Source organism: Oryzias melastigma, linkage group LG11, assembly GCF_002922805.2.
Source record: "Oryzias melastigma strain HK-1 linkage group LG11, ASM292280v2, whole genome shotgun sequence".
Lineage (NCBI taxonomy): Eukaryota > Metazoa > Chordata > Actinopteri > Beloniformes > Adrianichthyidae > Oryzias > Oryzias melastigma.
Window position 1 is genome coordinate 5,825,399 of NC_050522.1, and position 25,018 is coordinate 5,850,416.

General features: G+C 39.1%; 1 protein-coding gene across 1 annotated transcript in view; it reads left to right on the forward strand.

Moving 5' to 3' along the window:
* Positions 1-25,018, forward strand: part of csmd2 (CUB and Sushi multiple domains 2) — a gene marked incomplete in the record, with an annotated part of 326,634 nt that overhangs the window by 217,562 nt on the left and 84,054 nt on the right. Inside the window, 7 exon segments of the mRNA XM_024297994.2 lie at positions 1,795-1,997; positions 2,151-2,342; positions 6,020-6,158; positions 7,148-7,335; positions 14,108-14,302; positions 14,935-15,051; positions 18,220-18,333. Of these exon segments, the coding sequence (XP_024153762.1) occupies positions 1,795-1,997; positions 2,151-2,342; positions 6,020-6,158; positions 7,148-7,335; positions 14,108-14,302; positions 14,935-15,051; positions 18,220-18,333 (1,148 nt within the window).

Genomic DNA, 25,018 nt, shown 5'->3' on the forward strand with positions numbered 1-25,018 from the left:
TATTGGTCCAAATTGGTCTGAGCCGCCATTTCTATGGCAACCACACTCACCAAACAGGAGTGAGCTCATTGGAAGTCCACACAGTAATACTACTTGAAAGGAAGATTTGGAGAATCTGTCAATTAAATTTTTTGAACGTTCCATGTAAGACCGTGTACTTATATTGAGGTATCTGATTTGCCAGTTCATAACTTGCAATGAAGAAAAAAATGGGGATTAGCAAGAACGTGTAAAAAAGGTATTTTAGAAAGAATAGTTATTCTGACAATGACAGAGTAACGCCTGGTTCACACCACATGCGGAAACACTTGGGAACAGAGGCCATTGTTTATTTAGCCTATGGTGTAGTTCACACCAGACAAGAAGCGTTGCGGTCCTTTTTGGCGATAGCCACGATTGACCCGCATAAATGCTGGCAGGAAGTTAACAAACACATAAACACTGAGACACACACATATCAATGTACAGTATTTGGCTGACTACGGTTTTGGTTGTTTAAAACACAATCAACCAAAGAGACACCGAGAGCAGTTGGCGACAAGTCAAGATGGACCATGTCAAATTAATTTTAGCTGTATATAACCACCGCTGAACAATAGTGCTTGTTGACCGTCGCAAAAAAATACTGGTGGTGTGAACTGGAGGTGAAGCGGATACCGCACACACTCCGCTTTGTGGCGCGGTTTGAATCCAGCATTATAGTTGTTTATTTCTCTAAAGAAGTCTACAGAATTTTGTCTTCATGGTTCCAGCAGGTAATTCCTGTCAAGGGGGAGGGGTCACTCAGTCCAGTTCTCACATACAATCAATGGTAAACACCAGACAAATAATAGAGGGACAAATCAGATTAGCAGTACCAGACATACAAAAGTATATATGTATGTGTGTGTGTGCATATATATATATATATATATATATATATATATATATACACATTATGTAAGCCTTTTCTTTAACCAGAAGCTTCAAATACTTCAATTCTACCTTTCATTTTGATAGAATGTTTCAGTGATGCCTTCTGTCTGTTCTGTACCCCTGAATAAATCCGAAGCCTACCCTGTTGTGCCCACACGCAAACCTTAGAGCGATAAAGTCCTATGAACATTGGGGGCTGGAGGTCTCACACAAGAACTGCACACTCATACCGAGCAACACTGCGTAGTACATCCTCTGGACCACAGGCTGGTTGACAGCTGTCTGAGCCAAAGTGAAGGGGAGATATTTTGACAGCATAATCTTTCTGATGTCTAGACTGAAACTGTAAAATCTTGTGGCAGACATATCTGCCTGACTGACATGGTGGAACATCCTCTGAATGTTCTGGATTTGACGTCTGTGATTCACCTTAAAACGTTATTGTGTTCCTTGTTTGCCTTTGGCTTGAACTGTTTTTGTCTGTGCGCTATTATATTCTGTAATCACATTATTCCCCTTTTGTGAATCGACTCTTTAAAATATTTAGTTTCACTTTAGCTTTTTTCTTTCTTTATTTCTAGATTTTTACTAGTTTTAGCTGATAAATATTTTATTTTTACTCAGATAATCAGTAAAAGTTGGAAAATATCAAAGCCGTTAGAAAGATACATTCTTTTGTAGAAATTTCTATAACTTTTCTTTTACCAATACATGTAGAAAAACTGTAAAAACTGCAAAACTGTAGGAATCAAATGTTTTTTTATGAAATGGGGGTCACAATGAACTTAAAAACGCATGTTTGCGATAATTAATGACAAAACGCTCCCTATGAGGAGGCTTGGAGTTTCATTCCTTATCCCAATCATGATTGTCTTTCAGTTTGCACTTCCTGGTTTTCCACACGGAGGAGGTCCACGACTTGCTCCGAATTTGGGATGGCCCCCAGGATGGAGGGGTCCTGCTCAGGGAGCTGAGTGGCTCAGCACTACCCCCAGACGTTCACAGCACCTTCAACACTGTCACGCTGCAGTTCACCACAGACTTTTTCACCAGCAAACAAGGCTTCGCTCTGCAGTTCTCTGGTAAGCGATAGAGACAGAAAGCAGTCCAGGATTTTGCCGGAGTGGGACTACACTCACAGCTACACAAATTTAGCTGTGAGTGCTGACCCACTTTTGATGTTGAGGCTGATTAGATTTTTTTTCCTCTGATCATCGCCTTATTTGCTTCTTCAGTTTCTACTGCAACCTCCTGCAATGACCCAGGCATGCCAACTAATGGCACCCGCAGTGGTGACAGCAGGGAGCCCGGGGACCATGTGGTGTTCCAGTGTGATCCCGGCTACCTCCTGCAGGGAGCCAACAGGATCACCTGCACTGAGATCAATGGTCGCTTCTTCTGGCAGCCAGACCCTCCTACGTGCACAGGTGCTTCACAAACACCACACACAGCCACCATTATTAACTCCTTCACTGGTAATTATCCAAATTATTCTGAATTAAATACTCTGATTCTAACTCACCTTGTTTTTCCTGTTAGTAGCTAAGCCTTGCCTTGGTTAATTTAGTAAATTACAGGTGTCTGTTAGTTTAATGCTAAAAGAGCCATCTGGCTAAGTTTCTAACTGAAACCCAGCGAAAACCACAGAGTCCCCAAAATACGCAGTTTTTGTTTCCAGTAATGTATTCATTTCTTGATTAGAATAGAACTTTAATTGATCTCACACCGAAGACATTCAGTTTTTAAAAAAAGCTCTATAGAAAGCAGCAAAAGATAAATAACTTTAAGCAATAAATAACAGTAAAAAGATAGATATTGGTTACTATGAGATATTGTAGAATTATATATATATATATATATATATATATATAAAATCTAACTTTTAAATATTTGCTGTTGAATTATAACAGTGTTATATTTTTCTATGTTTATTAATGTGAACTTTTTTTTTGGCATCAGCACATGTAAGTAAAAACATTACACCCTGTGTCAAAAAAATGTACTTGGTGTAGCAGATTTACTGTATTTCCGGCACTACATGGCACACCAATACATGGTGTATTTATGAACTGTTCTAACAGGGAGCAATAAACTGTAAAACACATTAAGCAAGACAAAAGAGTCAGAGATAAGTCTTAGCTGCATTCACAGTAACTCTAAACTTCTTTGTAACACGTTAGAAGCATTAGCCACATTACCAGCGTTAGCCATGTTAGAAGAATTAGCCACATTAGAAGCGTTATCCTCGTTAGAAACATTAGTCTCGTTAGAAGTGTTAGCCACGTTAGAAGTGTTAGCCACGTTAGAAGCATTAGCCACGTTAGAAGTGTTAGCCATGTTAGGCACGTTAGCTACATTAGAAGCATTAACCACGTTAGAAGCATTAGCCACGTTAGAAGCGTTATCCTCGTTAGAAGCGTTAGTCTCGTTAGAAGCGCTAGCCACGTTAGAAGCATTAGCCACGTTAGAAGCGTTAGCCATGTTAGACATGTTAGCTACGTTAGAAGCATTAGCCACGTTAGAAGCATTAGCCACGTTAGAAGCGTAGCCACGTTAGAAGCATTAGCCACGTTAGAAGCATTAGCCACATTAGAAGCGTAGCCACGTTAGAAGCATTAGCCACGTTAGAAGCATTAGCCACGTTAGAAGCGTTAGCCATGTTAGAAGCATTAGCTACGTTAGAAGCATTAGCCACGTTAGAAGCATTAGCCACGTTAGAAGCGTAGCCACGTTAGAAGCGTTAGCCATGTTAGACATGTTAGCTACGTTAGAAGCATTAGCCACGTTAGAAGCGTTAGCTGCATTAGAAGTGTTAGCCTCATTAGAAACGTTAGCCACGTTAGAAGCGTTAGCCATGTTAGATATGTTAGCTACGTTAGAAGCATTAGCCACGTTAGAAGCGTTAGCTACATTAGAAGCGTTAGCCTCATTAGAACCATTAGCTACATTAGAAGCATTAGCCTCGTTAGAAACGTTAGCCACGTTAGAAATATTAGCTACATTAGAAGCATTAACCTCGTTAGAAATGTTAGCCACGTTAGAAGCATTAGCTACATTAGAAGCATTAGCCTCGTTAGAAACGTTAGCCACGTTAGAAGCATTAGCTACATTAGAAGCATTAGCCTCTTTAGATGCGTTAGTCTCGTTGGAAACATTAGCCACATTAGAAGCATTAGCCACGTTAGAACCATTAGCTACATTAGAAGCATTAGCCTCGTTAGAAACGTTAGCCACGTTAGAAGCATTAGCTACATTAGAAGCGTTAGCCTCGTTAGATGCGTTAGTCTCGTTGGAAACATTAGCCACATTAGAAGCATTAGCTACATTAGAAGCATTAGCCACGTTAGAAGGATTTTAAGTGTCTTTTATAGTATAGAAAATAAGTACCTTAAGTTAAAGATTCAAAATGCCAAACATGGTTTCTTCTATCTTTATCTTATACCTTTATGATTTTATCATTCTTATCCTTTTACCATCAAATCTAAACATAACATTGGTGTAAAACCCTTTTCCATTCAGCTGCTTCCATTCAGAGCTCTTGTCTGGTGTAGTTCACACCAGACTCAAAACGCCGCGGTCAGCTCGCACTGTGTAGCGGTTATTTTGGCGTCTGGTCTAATTTTTGCGCAAGCTGCAAGTGATCTGCTTCAATCCTGGCAGGAAGTTACACCCAGACACTCGAAAAAATCTGTTCAATTTTCAAAATATAAACAATTTTTCACACTAAAACATCGCGATTCACAAATGGGATCATATCTTTAGATCTAAACAGACTTCAGACATTAAATTAAAGACACAAACACAACACACAAAGAACAAACAGAAACACAAACACTGAGATACACACACAGGGGAGTGTGGTTTGGGGTGTCAGATGATGGCAAAAAACCGCTCTAAATAATCACTGCTGAGCAGAAGCGCTGGTCGACCATCGCGGAAAAATCGAAAAATATGTGTCTGGTGTGAATTGGAGCTGAACCGGATACCGCGTACACCGCTTCTGTGTCCAGTGTGAACCAGAGCCTCAAAACCATGATATGACATTAAAAACATTGTCCTTTCCACTTCTTCTGCGATATATTCTTCAGTTCAGTTTTATGTGATAGTCTTATATGAACAAGTCAAACAAAAGAAAAAATCAATTTGCTTAAGTGGAGTTTACTTTGCAATTCCAGGAAAATGTTTGATAAACATTTTCTAAATCTAGAAGTTGCTCGCATTGTTTGGCATCTTTACGTCAATGTCTGTTCTTAAACAGAAAATGGAAGAAAAAAAATCAATCTCAAAACAAAAGAACGTCTATAAAGTACCTGGAAAAAAATACATCAAATAAAAACTGAGTCAGATACACTAAAGCAGTGAATCAGAATATAATATGATACAAAAACAATATGCAGCATTTATCCAAACAATGCACCTTATCACAATACAGTCAAAATACAGTTCTAAATATAAAAGTTAAAGAGATTATAGACCTAAATGTAGACTCAGCGTCTTGTGACGTTATTATCTATCTGTCAGCATCATTTTTTTATTATTTGTCCTGACTTTATTTGTTTCAAAAAGAAGCAATGCCTTGTGCAGATGACTATCGGCAGAACATCCTTGTTTATTACCTCTAAATATTGGTAGTTACTAACACCATAGCAACTCCCATCCTCTTCAAAGAGGGATCAGAAAATATCAATATCTTTTTCTTTTCTGGAATGGTTTTTCTACTGACATGAAGCGTTGAAAGTGACCATTTCCTAAGTTTCCATCACCTGTCAGGGCTGTATTAGTCAAAACATCCCAGAAAGATGTCAACAGAAATATTTCTGTCGCTCCAACCGTTTTTTTACCGTGCTATTCTTACTATGACCTTAACCAGAATATGCTCTTTATTACAGCACAGTGTGCATAAAAAGATAATCACAGTTTTGTGGTGATTGTGACCTTTTGTTACCTGCTTTAATCAGTGACTAATTAAATTATTGTGATTGAGGTTAGAATAAGGAAAGCCCAAGTCTTTAAGTCTTTATAAACAAGCATGATTTTTGTGATCACCTGGGAAACGCTTCAGAGCTGACGATGTGAGAAATGTCATATTTCTATTTGTCCTTAGCTCCATGTGGTGGGAACCTGACAGGTCCGAGTGGGCTGATCCTGTCTCCAGACTATCCTGAACCTTATCCTCATGGAAGGGAGTGTGACTGGACTGTAGCTGTCATGGAGGACTACGTCATCTCTCTCAGCTTCAACCAGTAAGATTCCTTAATTGGAAGTTTAACAATTCAAGCGAATTGTTGCTTCAAATCATTTTTTTTCTGACAAAAAGCTCAGTTCATTAAACTGAACTCATTCTGATCCAAGTGTTTCCCAGTTCTGAGACCCTCTTTACTATAAACTAACTAAATATCTTCCTTCCTCTTAGTTTTTTTCAACTCTTTAACATTGGAGATGTCACTGGTGAGCTACAGTAACCAGCTCAGTAACCTTGTAAAGCCCCCACCCTGAGACTGGAAGGTCGTGAGTTAAAAATCCATGGCTAGGTCATCCCAAAGACTCTAAATATGGGGGCTCCCTGCTTGACTCTCGCCGTTAAGGGGTTGGATTGGGAATAGTTCCCGAGCGCAGCTGTGTCTGTAGCTCACCCCTCCCCAAAGGATGGATCAAATGCAGAGAACAAATTTCACACATCTAGGTGCACTCTAAAAAGTGAAATATTGGATCTATTGACAAAATTTCTGTAATTCGTTACAATTAAAATCATTGGTTTGTATCAATGTATGTGATATAAACTGATGAAGTTTAAAGGAAAGTTTTTATCACAAAGTTCAAACCCGTTCGGACCGGTGCCTGAAAATATCTTCCAGTTTAAACCGGTTAAAGGGTTAATATTGCCATAGTTACCCCCTCCCTCCCAGTTTAGGTGTCGTTTTCGACACTACCTCATCTTTTCACATTCACACCAGCAGCATCACCGTCTGCATATGTCATCCTGTGAAATCTGAGTCACCTCTGGCCCTGCCTCACCGCCCCCGTCCCGACCCATCGCCCCGTCACCTATCCACACAAATCCCCCCACAAGATTCAACCGGCTTCAAACGCCGCTGTTTGTAAAATCACAAACTGTAAAAGTCCTTGTAGTTGTTCCTCCCAGTCATATTTTACAGATTTTTTGATGTTGTTTATGCACACAAACAGGTTGTTTGGAACTATCCTAATAATTTGAATTGTGAATCTTAATTAGTTTCAGCTTGGAGCCCAGTTATGACTTCTTGCATATCTACGACGGACCAGACTCGCTGAGCCCTTTGCTGGGGAGTTTCTACGGCACCGACGTTCCAGACCGCATCGAGAGCAGCTCCAACACTCTCTTCCTGGCTTTCCGCAGTGATGCCTCCCTCAGCAGCAACGGATTTGTTCTGCAGTACACAGGTACACTCTTGTGGTTAAATATTAATTGTACCTTCAGTATCTCTATCCATCATTTTTTACTCGCTGTATCTCCAGGATTAGGGAAAAAAAAGGTGCATTTTAATTAGGATGTGTGGCTTCATTCCTTCAAAAGGAATGTTGTGCAGTTCCTCTCCTGGCAGAGTAAAAATGGCTTTCCCCTTCACTGCTGAGTGACCTTGCAGATTGTTTCTTTTTAACTTTCTCTCGTCCAAAGCAAGTGAGATTAGTGGAGTGAAAAATTCTCCAGTGAGAGCGTTTGCTCTGTGCTGCAGCATCCTGATCTCTCCCATTTGTAAAATGCTCTGCTGGTCTGTCAGTGTAGACATGTACGTTTGCTGTTTTTTGCCTTCTAACCCAAAGAATTATGAAAATGAAAAGCCGACATTGTGCATGCTAAAGCTCTTTTTGATCAGTGGCGCTGCACAATGGGAGCCTTCTTTTGTTGTGTCATTTCAAAGCTTGGCTGACCTCGGTGAATTGTTTGCAGGTTAATGTGCGTACCTGAGGATGTCTGTTCAGCGCACAGGCTACAAAATGATCACTGGCTTCTTTGGACAAGGTCCAGTTGCTTTAATGGAAGCTACGTATGGTTTTTGGGTCGGTGTACATGTATGCAAAAGCTGTCTCCTAGCACACCTACAAGCTCTAAATTAGTCACGCTATCTTTGTCCAGGGCTTTTTTTTTCCAGGAATAGTGGTAAATCTCACTAAATCTCCTCTCCCCAATTAGAGCCGCTTAAGGTATCAGTCGTTTAACCGATTCTTAAATGAGTTCCTTGGCCGCTGCTCAGTTTGGACTCGATCCATAAAATCCGGCAGATAGATTTTCAAATTTTACCTACCTCTTAACTCACTCGGCCCTGTGATATTGTACCCTGGTGGAGCAGATGGACCTCCGAAAAACTCCTTCCAATTCTCCACACTAATAAACCATAACTAAATAATACATAAATTACCTCCTCGGTTTAAAAAAAAAAAAACCCAATGTGGCACCGATACACATTTGGCTGCGAGTTTGTGTTTGTTTGGACAGCAGCAGCAAGTTGACGAGCTGGCCCGGCCAGTATTTGGTCTGAAAAATTGCATTATGAAATATTCCCAGAGTTGCTGAGTCTCTTTACCAAGCAGGGTTGATGTATTTCTGTGTCTGGGCTCATGTTTCACCGCGCTCCCCTGGGAAATTTACATGTAGACAACTTTCCAACGCACATAAGTGCATTTATGCATAGAAAACATGGGTGTGAGTGCACTATGCCACACTCACAGCTGTCTCATCTAATACGTCCAAGTGTTATCCAGCCACTTTTCAAATCACAACAAATTGCTTAATTTTTATTTTTATTTTTCAAAACAGATGAAGCTCGATTTTTCCCTTTTCACACCTGCTTTTACAGGCGATCCCACCATTTTTTTTGTATAAGACAGAACCATATGCTACACCATTAAACCGAGTCATGATCAAAGTGAATCAATGCATCCCTATTGCATAGCAGTGGGTTTACAAGGATTGTGCTAAATATGAGAAGGTGTGATTATTTATTCTTAGTATAAACCAACTCAACGGTATTTGGCTGTTTTTACTTGCTTATTAGCAAATGAAAAAAAAATGTTTTTTTTTTTTTTGTAAAACACAAAATGAACCAAGATTAAATCATGGAGAAAGTAGCTGCTTCCATGACATATGTGAAAAAAACTTTATTGAAATTTTAGAAATGTTGGAAAAACACAATTTCGCAACTAAAAAAGTTCCATTACCTGTGATAATAGTATCGTGAATCTTGCTGAAAGTAGTCACTGAACGCAAAGCCAGCAAGACCATGTGAGCCCCATATGGTTTAATAATGGGCAGAAAATGTGGGCCCCAATTGGGTTAGTCTTCAGTCTTCGTGGTTGTGTTACCAGCACTGGACTAGGAAAATGGACCAGTAGCGAACAGCAAACAGGCTATAGTTCACTTTTGTCGCCATAACTTTTAACGATTGTACATCTACATCCTAGAGGAGACAATTTTGAGTCGTTCAAGCCACCACTCATTAAAATCTGAACTGAGCATGCCCAGTGCTGGTAGCAGCTTCCTCTCTGTCAGAGCTACCATGAGTGGTAGCGCCCTCTACTGACATGGATGCAAAATAGAGCAAAAATGCCATAGGGAAGGTTGTTTAGACAATTTAATATAAACATCTTTTTTTCCCATACGACTTTACTGGCCCCCCCCTGTTCTGGCTTGGTACGAGTCAACTAATTGGTTTAATGTTTTGTCACTTGCTTAGTAATAAATTAAAATATGACTTTTTTATAGTTGGAAAACCAATGTTGTTATTCATTACTGAGCGCTGGCAGCTCCGCGCTAATGTAGCTGACTGGCGACCCTTGATGACGTCATTTAGTGGGAGTATCATCTCAATTTAAAACATTACTTCTCCTTCTGGAGGGCTTGATGTAGGGGTAGGGAGAAGAGGTAGGGGTAGTGGAAGAATTCAGAGTTAATGCAACTGCAGAAAAACAATAGCAACATTCATCAATATGTATACATTTGAGCTTTAATGGGCTCTAAATATTCACACACACAGTTGTTATGAATAGAAATAAAATTGTCAACATAAAAAACTTTGAAAACTGTCTGTAATGCCAGCCGCTTGTTTACCTATGGTATAGTTCACACTAGTCCTTTGCATATATCACACGCCGATTGTCGATTGGTCTATTTTTTGCGCGAGCGATCCATGTCAATGCTGGCAGGAAGTTACGCCAAGACACACGAGAAAATCTGATAAATGTTCACAATATAACCAATTTTTCCCAATAAAATACTGCGATTGACAAATGCGGTCATGCTTTTGTTTCTAAACAGACTGTAAAGATAAAAACAAACACACAGACAACACACAAAAAAACAATCAGAGACACACAGACGTGCACACAACATAGTGGGCCGACTACAGAGCAGGGGGTGTGGTTTTGGGTGTCACCGCTGTGCAGCGTTTCCGCGTCTGGTGTGATTTCTCAACCTGCCTCTAGTGGCCTTTCTGAAGAACTACAACTCTTATTACTCCCTGGTTTGCATCTAATTTGTAAATGTAATGTGAGGATTTGACTAAAACACATCAGGCTTTAGTCCGAATGACTTGTTTTCTTTGAATAACCTGGGAAAGTTGATTTTTTTGGTTCCCATAAAAGTACCTGTATAAAAATATCCTCCAAAAATGCATCTGTTTTTTTCAGTGTCGAAGTTTACTCCCAGCTAAGTTTGGGGTCTTTTACTTGATGTGTCAGGCAGAGACAGGGGAGAAAACATTAGACCTATCTTTTCTTTGTGTGTCAAGTCATCAAATATTGAAGATTGCTCCAAGAACAGAGTGCATAATGCTAAGTCTGAGCTAAATGGCTTTAGGCATCTTTCCTATGTTTATTTTAGTTGGGATGGTGTGAAGTGCGCCAAATTGACAGGCCTGCTTTCACATGCACATTTTCCACCTAGAAAAGTGAGATGCTAAATTGAGCAAGACGTCTCTTTTACAACCTCAGAGGTGCTGATTGATGTGTGGTTGATGCAGAGTGTGTACGAGTTAAGTTTGGCAGACTGTGGGTGTGTGTGTGTGAGAGAGACTTAGAGAGCTTGCTTATGTGCATTGTCTTCTTGAGTTGACTGCAGGGTTGAGTTGCTTGAGAGGCATTTGTGCACAGTCAGCAGATCTTTGGCCAGAGCTGTGCCACTTTCAATCAGCTTCCTGTTTGCTCCACAGTCATACATACTTAAGTAACCAGGGATGGGATGCCATCATCAAGAACTACAAAGGAACACTGACAGACACTGAGATAAATCTGCTGGAAAAAATATTGAGTTGCAAGAAATGCTTATATAACAGAAGCAAAAAGATGTAGTCAAATTATTTTATCTTTCACTGTCACCCAAGAGGTGAAAGAAATGCTAAATAGGAAGACACATTTAGGTTTCATTGTAGGAATGTTGACAAAGTACCTTGTAAGCCAGGGGTGTCAAACTCAATCGCACGAGAGGCCAAAATCCAAAACACAACTTAGATCGTTGGCCGAACAGCATAAACATTTATTGACACTAAAACTACATTCTGAAAACTTAAAAACAGTAACTTTTTAACATAATTATGAACTATAGCATTACCTGCTAGTGTGAATGCTGTAAGCTGAATTTGGATGCAGAAGATGCTAGTGCTGATAGCTGGAGATGCTGAAATTGATAGCTAAGAACGTGGAAGCTGATTGTGAGCTAAAATATTAGCTAAATGCCAAATCAACCTAAACAAAAAACTTAGGTTAGCCAAAACAGTTAGCATGTAGCTGAAAAAATAGCTAAACCTCAAAATAGCCAAAGAAACTGAAAAAAACTAAATTAGCCAAAACAGCTAGCATGTAAATATTAGCCTGAATCCAAAGTAGCCTAAAAAAGCGTAAAAAGAAAAGCCTAAATTAGCTAAAAAGCGAGCATGTAGCTGAAATGTTAGCTAAACTCCAAAACAGCGTAAAACTGACAAAAAAAGCCCAAAAAGCTAGCAGAATACCAAGTTTTAAAACTTGAAAATCATAACTTAATCACAAATAATAAACAGGCAGGAATAATATTCCAGAATAAATCAACTTAAACCTTAAATAACTTTCAATATTTCACTCTCCATAAAAATATTTTTGTCAAAATTATACAAGATCAAAATAAGCACAAGATAACATACACTAATGGACTCCTTGCAAATTGATTTGGGGGTATTGAAATCCATCTCACCCTTACCGTTATGTGTTGTTTTGCCTGTTTCCCGCAGCACGCCCATAGGAAAAAAAGTTAATGAACATTTTTACCAAACAAATTCACTGAACGGTCTACGACCTTCATATTACCTGCGCGCCCTGTACAGGTTTACCCATGTTTCACCTGCAGACAGCCTGTGTCCACCCAATAGGACAGTTGTGACCAAGGTCTAAAGCGGCATCTCTGTATAAAATCACCATACCAAACATACAAGGCAGGCAACAAAACAGCACATTGATGCTCTCTATGTGTGTTAGCAATTACATTCTTGTAAAGAAAATCACACTAGCAGAGAACACAACAGCAAACTTGTATTAGTGTTTAGCTTTTACTCAGAGCAGCACACTGGAGCCCCAACATGATGTCTCATTATAAGTTGTGTTACTGACACACAGATCTGTACTTTCACTGACACTATAGAAGCTAAAAGATTCACTGCAGCACCTCTAAAGAACAGGGTGTTTCATGTTTGACTGTTCTGACTCATTTACCTGCAAGTCATTTGTGTTTATATATTCTTATTTATTTATTCAAACAAAGTTTAAACTTTTTTTAAGTCTAAGGAGTTTTATATTTTTACATTAATGGCGCTCATGTTTTTTATTTTGTCTGCTTCAAGCAGTGGCCCTGAAGTGCTATGACACCAACAGATGGTTCAGTGCCAAAATGTATTAAAAGTCACATTGACAATTTAAAAAAAGCAAAACAAAATATATATCATTACCTGTGATATTGTTGAGCTGAATGTTTGAAGAGGCTTAAATTGATAGCTAAAAACGCTGAAGTTGTTAGCTAACATTGCTTAAGCTAATAGATGAAAGTGCTGAAGCTAATAGCATGTAGCTGAGATATTGGCTAAATGGCAAATTAGCCTAATAAACTGGTAAAATGTCTAAGTTAGCTAGTATAAAGCTGAAATATTAGCTAAACTCCCAGTTAGCCTAAAAAAACTGCTGGAATTAGCCAAAACAGCTAGCATGTAGCTTGAAAAATAGCATTATATTTTAAAAATTAACATAAAATTCCAGAAAAAAATATATTTCCAAATGTTAAAATGATAAAAACACAGTAAAAAATAAAACAGAAAAACGTAGGTTTTAAAGGATATCTCTGATTGGATGAAGACATTTGAGTGTTTACTGATGCTTCCTAAATGTCCGCATACTAATTCAAGCTTTATGATTAATACGGAGCATATCCAGTATCACTTCACGGCTAATAACTTTTGGTTGAAATGATGAACTAATGCCATCATCAAATCAGTGATCTCCCTTACTTCTTAACTTTTTCTGGGTTCTTCTTTTGTTACATTTTTTAAAAATTTCATTTTGATTACTAAAAATTATCTTTATTATACATTTTTTTTCTTTTTGACGGAGACCAGAAAGGTAGGTAGACAGTAAAAATTGAAACACTGAATCAAATAACAAAAATTCTGTAATTTATTATATTTAAATTTATTTGTTTTCATCAAAATTAGATGAGTTGATGGCTTACATAACCTGAGCTTTTAATTTGATAGAATTTTTGTTAATTGATCCAGTGTTTCATTTTTACAGTGTACTATGAGACATCACTGATCGGATGATGATGTTGTCTATTATTTACATGGATTATATCATCATACAAAAAATATTTGTTTTTATTTCTTTCATTATTTTTGATTTTTTTTTTTACTAAAATAGGATGTGTTTGTTTTGCCTTTTTTTAATTGTGATCTTCAATATTTTTTTGCATTGAGTGATTTGTTGATGTGTTTTGGGCTTCAGGGCCACCGTAGCTTTGATATTTAAAAGCTTTACAAAATTATTTCAACAAGTATTGAACTAAGTATAACTGAATGAAGTCCTGAGTTGCTGGAATACTCACACTTTTTATAGTTCCAGCAGCGGTCGGGTGCCGAAAGTCTTCCTGGCTCCCACATCGCTCCCTTCTGTCGCTGATTTTCCACCGTGTTACCTCTCTCCACAGAGAACCCCAGGGAGTCCTGCTTCGAACCCGGCCTAGTGCGCAACGGGACGCGGGTGGGGACAGATTTCAAGCTAGGCTCCGCTGTCACCTACCACTGTGACAGTGGCTACACACTGGAGGGAGACCCAATGCTTACTTGCATCATGGGGAGAGACGGCAAGCCGAGCTGGAACAAACCCAAACCCTTCTGCATCGGTAAGCACCAACATCTGGAGTTAATTGTTCCACGCACATACCGCATTGATGCGTATAGATTTGTCACATGTAGGCTTCCATACATGATTATGCCGATTCTCCTCAGAGTGTGTGTTTTTCTGGGGTTGCTTGCGTCTGCAGTTTGGAAGGAAGACGCTCGCTTTGCATATCTTCCCCCCGCACTGGCGGCTGCACCTGCGTCACTCTGACTTTTCTCTGATATTCCCATGACGTGAATATCAAGCTGTGCAAACCCCTGGGAAGCGGGTAAAAGATCCCTGACAGTACAAAATCTGCGTCTGACTGCGTGTGTCAGCTAGAAGACATGCTCGCTGCTCTCAGAGGAAGAAAAAAAAAAGAAACCCATTCTCATAAGCTGAAACTGAGTATTTTCAGTGACTGAAACCAGAAGGGAGTGTGGACCTCTCACATTAATCTCCATGGACGTTTGATAAACATGGCTATTTCTCTCTTTAACAAACAAGCCCCGTCTTCCATCCAAAACCCAATTAAATGAGAAAAGTAATTTAGGACTGATGAATCAGTAGTGGAACCATCCATTGTTCTTGATTTGACTTTCCTCTGGTGTCTGCCCCTTCTACTTCTCATGCTTCTTTTGTGTTTTTCTGCAGCTCCATGTGGTGGACAGTACAGTGGTTTAGAGGGAGTGGTGTTGTCTCCCGGTTACCCCGGCAACTACAGCAGGTCTCGAACCTGTTTGTACTCTGTAGTGGTGCCCAAGGATTATGGTAAGCAACAGCAAAGCAAATTTTATAGGTATTTTTAATCATTTACTGTATATTTTGATTTTTTTTTCCTTTGGCACCCTCATTGTCAATCACAGACACACAGAAGCTCCTACAAAAATACAAATAATTGGTGATCCAGACTCTCACTACTTTCTGGCAATTCCATCTTAAAGGTCACAGATTGCTTTCAGTGTGTTATCTCACATTACAGATGCATTCATAAAATGAAACAATGAGACACAGCTGCAAATGGGATTTTTTTTTCGAAATTTAGTGGCCAAGGTTTCACCTTCTGTTAAAGATATTTTTTTCCTTTCCTTTTCTAGCCTTCAAATATCAACAGTGTGCTCTCCTCGGGGGAAAGTGTGCACCATTGTTAAATTACAGCAGCAGCAGCAGATGTGTGTGCTTGACTAGAGAGTACTTCACCTCACACTTTTAGATTTTTAGCTTGTGATGCTCGGTCAAAGGTCCAGTGCTCTTCCAAAATCATCGCCAGTCATTCTTCTCGGAAGCTGCTGGCAGTTTGTTTTACTCGTTAGGTTCAAAGTGGGAAAAAAAAATGGAAGTAATTACAATGCACATTAGCTTATTTTGTTGGGCGAGGCTCATTTTGTCGTGCAGAGCCACTAATGCTCTCAACTCCGTCCTTGTGGCTTGTCATTAATCTGATGCAACAGCATTTATTATGGAGCCTTTTTCCCATCAGAGGCCATTCAGTCAGACTAGTGGTCTTCATTATTAAGTCAAAATGGGAAGCTCCCTTCTCATGATCAAGTGTACCGAGACTTAATGGTGTCCATTTTTAAAATAGCCCGCAATATTTCCAAAACTGTAAGCCTTAGTCACATGCACCCACATGGGGGGGGAGTTGACCTGTACAGGGTATGGGAGTTTTCTGGGCTTTTTTGAGGGTCGTAGAGAGCTGACTAAATAAAATCGATTAATTGGTTTAAGCTTATTAGATCAATAATCGAGTCATAAAAATATAAATCTATGTAGCACATAAAGCTAAAGTCACCTAGCTTGATGCTAACATTTAATAGAATTTCCCATAGGACGGCCAATGCTAACGCTCGGTTGACCTAAACATACATTGCCGACTAAATGAATATCTTTAAACTCAGACATGAATTTTCCAAACTCTTTTAAGGAAACATTTTTTAAAATAACAATTTGTGGTGGAAAAAAAGAATTTTTTGCTCATACTTTCTTCTTCTTCTGGAATAATGTGTACTGCTAAAGCGCGATCGCCACTTAGTGGCCAAACTGAAACGCCCTCCAGGAGAAGCAGAACAATGTTTACAATGTTAATGATCTGAATATTTTAATTAGAACTTCTCCTTTTGAGAAATCAGGCAAAACTTTATTGTATTAACAATCTCGTTATTTCACTAATACAATTTATAGTATGTGAACTGGATCAGATTAACATAAATATGTTCAAATCATATAGTGGATATTTCTAAGCAAATGTCTATAAATGTGTGAACTCAAAATTGAATCGATTTGAAGAATGAAAAGAATTGAAAAAAATCGGAATCGAATCGATCCAGTCTCTTGTGAATCGAATCGTTTCTGGAAATTATAATCGATACCCAGCCCTAGCTGAATCTTATGGTGAGTGTAGGTGTGTCTTGTAGTTCCCTTGAGGCTCATATAGCCAACCTTAAGGGACGTCATGAAAATGAAATGTACGGTTGTGGTACATGTATCAGTCAGGGTCAGTTCTGGCTCGTTTGGCGTCATGGGCAAAGTGCTGGATGGTGCCACAGCCCTCTCTACCTATGCCTCCAAGCCCCGCCTCTAAGGACTCAAGGCTTGCGTAAATGCAAACACAAAAAATTATATTATTTATGTTTCTCCACTAACTGTACTAGTAAAATTTACTTTTATAGTTGAATTCTAAATTAAGATAGAGTACGTTGCAGTTGCAGGTCGATCCACCCCCCGACCCAGTTCGTGCACTCTCTTTCTACGTTTCCTACACACTAATATTGTCATTGGAGCAGTTATTTGAGATTAAATTATAGGTACTCTAGCACATAGTGAATTCATTTTACGAGGAAATGGGCAGCACTTCTTATTTTCAAATGGATCAGAAAACCAGATGCTAGAAAAAGCTCAGACTAATAATGCAGTTACTGAAATGGGCGTGTCAAACTCTCCCCTCCCCCTACGTGCACCGTGGTCACGTGTGTGAGACATGATGGGTGTTCAACACTCATGCTGTAGAGAATTCTGATTCTGGCTCAAAACTGTTCAACTGGATTGATCCAATTTTCTTCGTCATTATTTTTGCACCGCTAGCGTTAGCTAGGGGCTATAGGCTTACAAACCAAATTCTCAACGACACGGAGGGGACGGGTTGCTCTCTGTCAACAGTCTCACCCACAACCCAGAATTGTATTTCTTATGTGCTACTGCTGCTCTGCATAAAATATGTCTTAAAAATGACTGTTTTGTTGATTATGGCTAAAAAGTCATAATTTAAAGGTCACTGGGAACGATTTTATGATTGAAAAAAATATTGTTGCAGTGGGCCTTTAAGGGGGTTGAAAAAAAAAATCCATATGACACATCTGTCTCTACTTCACCCTACAGGTTGCTGAAGTGTTCACTACCTGTCAGCTGCAGCATGCCCATAGAAAAAAAAAAAACTGTGCATTATCATTATCTCTCTATAAGTTCATAGAGCTAACTACCATTTTAAATTTTTGCGGGACCACCTGTGTGCCCATTTTTGTCCCTTATCTACTAGTAAGGGCAGTAGTGACAAAGGCTTACAATAAAAGGGCTGTTTAAGCAGTAGTAGGACATAAAGAGTGTGCGGAAAGGATGAAAGCTGCCGAGTGGATCTTTAGCTGCACATGCTACAACAGATTGGTTGTCACGGGGAAGCCTTTCATCTGCTGACAGGACATCAAGCCAGACAGAGTTCCTGATTTCTCTTGTAATATAAGTTTTAGCTTTGCTGTCATAGCTGGCGGCATTATCTATCCCGCTTCAAAGAGGAGGTTTTGATTAGAATTGGTGTTAATATTTGTTTGAGTGGATTTTCTGTGTCATTTCAAACAAAAGCGCTTTCAGTGTGATCGTTGCAGCGCCTAATTTCAGTCAATTTCTGTCGTATCTGCTGCTAATTCACTGTTTGTGTCTCTTTTCTAGTGGTCTTCAGTCAGTTCGCCTTCTTCCAGACGGCACTGAATGACATCGTTGAAGTTTATGACGGGCCAACGCAACATTCGCGTGTGCTGAGCTCACTGTCTGGATCGCACACAGGTACGTCAGCACCTGGAAGGTTAGGGATTTCAAATTAAATGTACTCAACATTTATGTGACCTGTTTTCCTAAACCCCAAATTTTTGTTCAACTTCTGTTTTGATGAACGTCATGGTTTATACAAATAGGCAAAAGTGAGGTACTACTAATTAATCAAGGAGCTATAGAAACTCTGCTGTAATGAGCTTAATTCAGAGATTTACATTACTTTCAAAGTACATAAAAATATTACTTATTTGTAAAAAAAAAAAAAGAAAAGAAAAGAAAATGTTCCTTGAAACCATTGTCAAAGATATAATTCTGATTCCACAGTCATTTGTAAGCTGGAGCAAATACAGTTTTTCATTTAACTAAATGGCATGTTTCCCTTTTGATTAGTGTTTTAGCTTTATTTGACCTATTTAGGCATACTGTATTCCCCCCTTAATTGCGGGGGTTAGGAACCAGAAGCATCCGCGAATGTGCGGAATCCGCGGATACAGAGAACCTCCCTCCCCCGAGACTGCATAATGTCAGTTACCGATCCATACATATCAGAAACACTTTGATCATGCTTTGTAAAACATTTATTAAAGAACATTGGAGTACTGGTCAACATAAAGATTCTTTTTTTTGATTCACAACAAAAGACTGTCCTCTCACAGAAGGGGCTCCGCTGGCCTCCGCTGGCCTCCGCTGGCCTCCGCTGGCCTCCGCTGGCCTCCGCTGGCCTCCGCTGGCCTCCGCTGGCCTCCGCTGTGTGGAGATACACCTCAGCAGCGTAGCCCCTCCTTTGAAGGCAAAAATTTCATACTAGTGTCTTAAGTTTTCTGAGTTTTTGTGATGTACTGGAAGAGTCTCGTGCCTGAAAAAAAAAATATCAGTGAATACATGAAAGCATGAGTAAAGAACCGCAAAATGCGAGGAATTGTTGTATGTATGTGTGGGTATATATATATATATAAATGTATATATATATGCATTTATCTGTGTATATAATTACTTGGATATAGTTTCTTTTTCTACTTGGAAAACAGCAATTGGTGGATTGATGTTGATTAGACTGGCTAGAGTAACCAATACACTTCATTCAATTTTAACAAATCAGCTCAAAGCAATAAAATTTTATTTATTTCAGAGTTAAAAAAAAAAAAAACATTCATATTGAACGTAATATGACTTGTATCTTATTTTTGACAATTCAAACATTTGTGTTACGTTGGTGGACTGCATGAAAAGATCAACTAATTAAATTAACGTAGTAATTAAATTAACATAGTAATTAAATTGACGTTAATTCTTGTTTACTTGTTTTTCTGTAAACATATTTAATTTACACTTGATTTTTTGGAAAGAAAAACAAAGGATATAGAAAACTTCCCCTTCGCTGTTCAGTAGCAGGAATTTATCTATTCGTCACACTGGTGAAAGGTTTGGATAACAATGTCCTGGACCCATTTTAGGTCAGTGAATCAGATCACCAAAAATGGACCAATAATGACTATGAATTTTGTCGTCATCCACAAATTATATGAATCGAATTGTTGTTCAAAATAATTGTTACTCTCCTAAAATTCACCATATTTAAGATCTTGTTGGAACTTTCTTTTCATTATTTAGAATTATAAACATATCATAACTATTACTTAAAAAAAATCATAAAAGGTGTTATAATCAATTCATTTAAAATAATAAAAGCTGGTTGGTATATCGCAGATGGAGCTGGAAGGGCAAAATGGTCACAAGTGCTTTTTAAAAAATACAAATATTGCAGCACATTTGATACAAAAGGTCGTGACCGTATGAGTTTGGATTATTTATTTAAAGCAGCTGTAAAAAAAAACGTGAATGTAGAAGTATGATATAAAAACTAGCAGTTTGGCTTAAAAAATGCCATTTTCACTTGCTTACAGCTCGAACAGAGGAATGAGTTGTTACCTTATAGAAAAAGATTTAAAAACAGCAACAGTGGTAGACTGGAAAAAATAAATCATTTGTGTTGCTCATGGGTGTGATGCATGAAACAGGTGGGACAGACTTTTCTAGAAATAGCTTGGAGTTGGGGAGGTGGGACGTAAAGTGCTCTCCTTCAGAAATCCCTGTGGTTTGACAAAAAGCAAAATGATTACCTTGGTTTGTGTCCAGGGGAGCCTTAGAAAATCCAGTTTGCAGCTCAATAAACAGGATGCTATATTAACTGAGGATTCCAAGTTGTAGTTTCAGAGATATCTGAGGAGACGGGACTCCTTCTGGGAGGGAAAGAGCGCTCTTGTGCCATCCTAGGCCCATTGACGTTGGGAGTTGGGTCATGTTGAACCCACAAGACAACGCGCTGAACTTTTTTTTTTTTTTTCTTTTTAATGATTTTTGATTTTTACTGGTTTCCATGAGAGACATTAAATCCTGTCCACATTTGTCATGGGAGGGATGGGGTTATCTGGAGCCCAAAATATAGCACAAGAGTTTTTAAGGGTCCACTCTGATTAAAATTGTGTTTTTTGTGTTCTTAATATGTTCTTGTTGCATTTTTCTCATGGAGGACATATGTAAATGAGTGATATAGTTATGGGTGATGGAAAGAGGGGGCGGGGTTGCAACAGGTCAACAGTCCCGCCCTCAATTTAAAAATGAATTTCTAACGAACTGCTGCTGCTTTGCGGAAAGTATGTCTCGAAAAATTATTTTAGCTACAATCAGCATAACCATAATTAAAAGATAGCTTTATATATGATCATATTGGGCATTTAACCAATGCACAACAAGCTGTAATTAGCCTTAACCCATCCGTTTTGCAGTGTGGTGTATGCCAACACCTGGAGATGTTGTGACATACATATGTGCATGCTTAAAAAGGAAGACAGACGCACTTACTGGTTTCATCTGTGATGGGTTAATTAGTGGAGCTTGTCAGGGTGTTATTTGTCCAGCTTGGTAAATTACAGCAGTCAAAACATAAGCCAGCGTACTGTAATTATGCTAAACCAGAGGAGCACATTACACAGATCTAAATAAAGCCTTCAACTGTCTCTACTATTTTCTTTAATCTCTTTTGATTTAAACAATTAATGTTCGAGAAGTAAGGACACTGATAGTCAATTCTTGGTGACTGGCTGATAAAAGATGACAGAAATAATGAATCGTTAATAGTTGGAATGTAAACAAGGAGGACAGCATGTTGCTGGATTGGATAATTGGGCTAAAAAAATCAAGGAGAGTTATCTAAATGCAAATATTCAAGCTCATTTCAAGTAGCCAGCTGTCTCGTGGTCATCTAAAGCAAGGGACTTAGAAGTTTGATCGCTTGTAGAGCCTTGGTTCTTTTGTTGCTTCGGTTTTATGGTTTGCGTGTTGCTAAGTGTTTTTTTTCCAAACAAGAAAACAAAAATCTACTCTCTCAAAGCTTTTTTAGAGTTGTCGCTCAAAAACGGAAACATTAATTTCCGACGCTGTGTCCCCACAGCTGCTTATCTGAATCTGTGCACATAAACAACTTGGGGGAAATTTTGATGACTGACTTGCAGCCAATGTCCTCACAAATCTGCAGCGTGTCAGCGCAGAAGATCATTTTAAGGGCAAACTTGGTTTCGGAGCTGGAAAGTGTCCAACCGGTTGATGAGAAACACGCTGGGGTATGTTTGGTCTTTCTGAATGAATACCTGCCCTGCACTGCGAATTATGAAACGCTGTCACTATGACAGAACATGCAAGAGTTTTCTCTAATGAACCTCCCAGCAGGTCTCATAGATCCAACTGAGAATCTTGAGCAATCATGGCGATGACACATTAGAGACCACGGAAGCTGCAGAAAAGAATCCACATTTCAATATGCATAAGAACCCCCGCCAAAATATGAGCATAAACCTACGCACCCTGTATAGACTCACTTGCGCACACACAGATGTTGCCTCTGGGGCGAAGCGCGTCTGCTTCCCACTAGAGTGTGACAGCAAGCAGACACAGAGTAATGAGATTCACCGCAGAGAGCCAGTCAGCAGCTCACTGAGTGAGGCAAAGAGAAAGATGCTCACAATTTGTGTCATGTTCTTTGTCAGTCAACAAATTTCCCACCACAGCAGATATATATATTTATTACTCAATTAATTGATGTAGACTGGAAGGTCACATCTTTTAAATTAATAAGTCTATTCTTTAGGAAGCTTACTTCTGAAGCCTTAGTCACAACTACCTTCATTGGGGATATGAGCTGTCTGTAGGGTGAAGAATGGGCAGATAAGTAAGGGGCAAAAAGGTGGCCACACAAACTATCAGTCATGTGTTCTACAGCAACCTCTGAGCAACAGGTTGTAGCGAAAACTTAAGCAGCACATAAGGGTATTAGGTGAGACGCAGTACTCCCAAATAATGTGCAACGAGATCTGTTATGCTGCATTGACACCAGAGGGAATTTGCGCCTCAAATTTGCGTCTGCCACCTCTCTTTTATTCCTTGACGAATATACTGCTTAACGCCTTGATGACCCGGATGTGGAGCAACCGGCAGTTGTACTGGATGGCATCAAGCTTGCTACGCTGTCCACCAGACTCAATTGCTCCAGCTCCATGGAGTCTGTGACAAACTGGTGACCTGTTCCGGGCATATCCTTCCTTCGGCCAACAGTAATCGGGACAGTCACCGGCTAACCCACAGCCCCAGTGGGTTAAGAAAATGGATGGAAGTTTAGTATGAAAGTCCTCACATCAAGTGTCAATGTTGACTCTTTATTTCTACCTTTTGATCGAGTCACTGAAAACATGACGCGCCAAAAGTCCCTGACTCGCTTCACCCGACGCCCAAATCGCGCCGCACGCTCTCAGATTGGGTCTGTACATTGACTTAACATTGAAACTTGTGGCGCAATGGTGTTGAACAGCAGCATCTCCTATTCGAATTCATACAAATACTTTACAATATATTGGTGGAACGTTTCATTTTCATGACATCCCTTAAGGTGGCTGCATGAGCCTCAAGGGAACAGTAATACACACCTGTACCCACCTTGATGGTCCTCTCTATGACCCGGACAACTCAAAAACCTGCGACACCTGTACCTGTGTGACTAAGGCCAAATCTGAATTTTTCCACTAAGGCTTCTCCTTACCCCTACAATTAGCCCTCCAAATGGAGAAATATGAAAAAATAATTTCTACAAGTTTGGATGTTTGGACTCATCATCCATAGTCAATGGTCAGCTACGATAGCCTGTAGCTGCCATGTTAGCGCGTAGCTGCCACGTTAGCTGCCAGTGCTCAGAAATATTCAACAAAATGGGTTTTAAAAAATCATGCTCAAATAAAAAGTCATTACTTCTGTGCTTCAGAGCACACCTGCTTGAAGAAATGTGGTACAGTGTGTCGCCAATCACAAGTTACCCCTTAAAAAAGCTATTTCAAACAACCCCACCCCTCCAAATGCCCCTACAATTGGAGGGGTTGGGGGAGCCGTAGGGGTAGGGAAAGAGTTCGGATTCGACCAATGGCTTTAGTCAGTTTTATAAAATACAACTGTAAAGGACCCCAAAAAGCTGTGGCTTCTCACAAGAAAAAAAATACAATTTATATCAACATGACCATCACAAGGTTTTTTAGATCAACATTTTAAAATGATTTACATTCGAAAATAGAAGGAAGAATGAAAAACGTGTGTACCCTGTATTCATCATGAGACATTTGCCACAAATTGAAACTTGTTTGTCAAAAGAGTTACAAAAGAAAAGCTCCATTGTGAACTTTTTTTTGACAAATGCATGGCTTGTTGCTCCATGTCAGGTAACCCTTTGAGTCATACCTTTTCATTGTAGACCTTGATTGTCAAGAGTCCTTCACAACTGTTGGAAAATCTCAGTCTCGAACGATTGCTTTTGTACAAACAGCCATTGAAGTAAAAGCCACAGAGAGTACTGCTTGAGCACTGGGACACCAGATTCTCCAGTTTTGAGCTTTCTACTGAACGCCCCTTGATTTTTACATTATTTAACTAGAAAATGTAACATAAAGCAGTGTGTTATATGATCTAATGCGTCTCTAACACAATAGGATCTACAATTACTCTATGTTCTTGATGGAAATGATTACTTCCCAGTGTCCATTTGCCAATTCAGTGACCAAGATTACTCTAGTCCTATCAGGCAGTTATATCGGCTTAAAACTAGAAAAGTTGCATTACCTGCGATAATGCTATTGTGAATGCTTCTTGCTGAAAGTAGTCGCTGAAGATGCTGAAGCTTTTTGCTGAAAATTGTGACACAAATGACTTTAATTGCTGAAGGGATTTGCAGTATTACAGAGTATTACATTTGCTAAAAGACTGGAAATTTTATTAAGAAATTTGAAAGAGCGATGAAGTTGATCTAAATTCTGAAAAAAAATGAAGTAAAATTGCTTAAAAATCCCTAATACATGCCAACTTTCCAAAAATATTTATTGTGTTGCTTAAATAGGAGCTAAAATCAGAATTAGCCCAAAAAATCTTAGTTTATGCCAAATTAGCCATAAAAGTTTGTTGCTTAAATACTAGGTAAACTCCACAATAGCCCAAAATTTCCGTGTAAACTAAATTAGTCAAAAATGTTAGCATGTTGCTAAAATAGAAGCTAAACTCTAAATTAGCCCAAAAAACCCCAGTAGATAACACATTAGCAAAAAACGTTAGCATGTTGCTAAAATAGAAGCTAAATTCTAAATTAACCTAAAGAACCGCAGTGGATAGC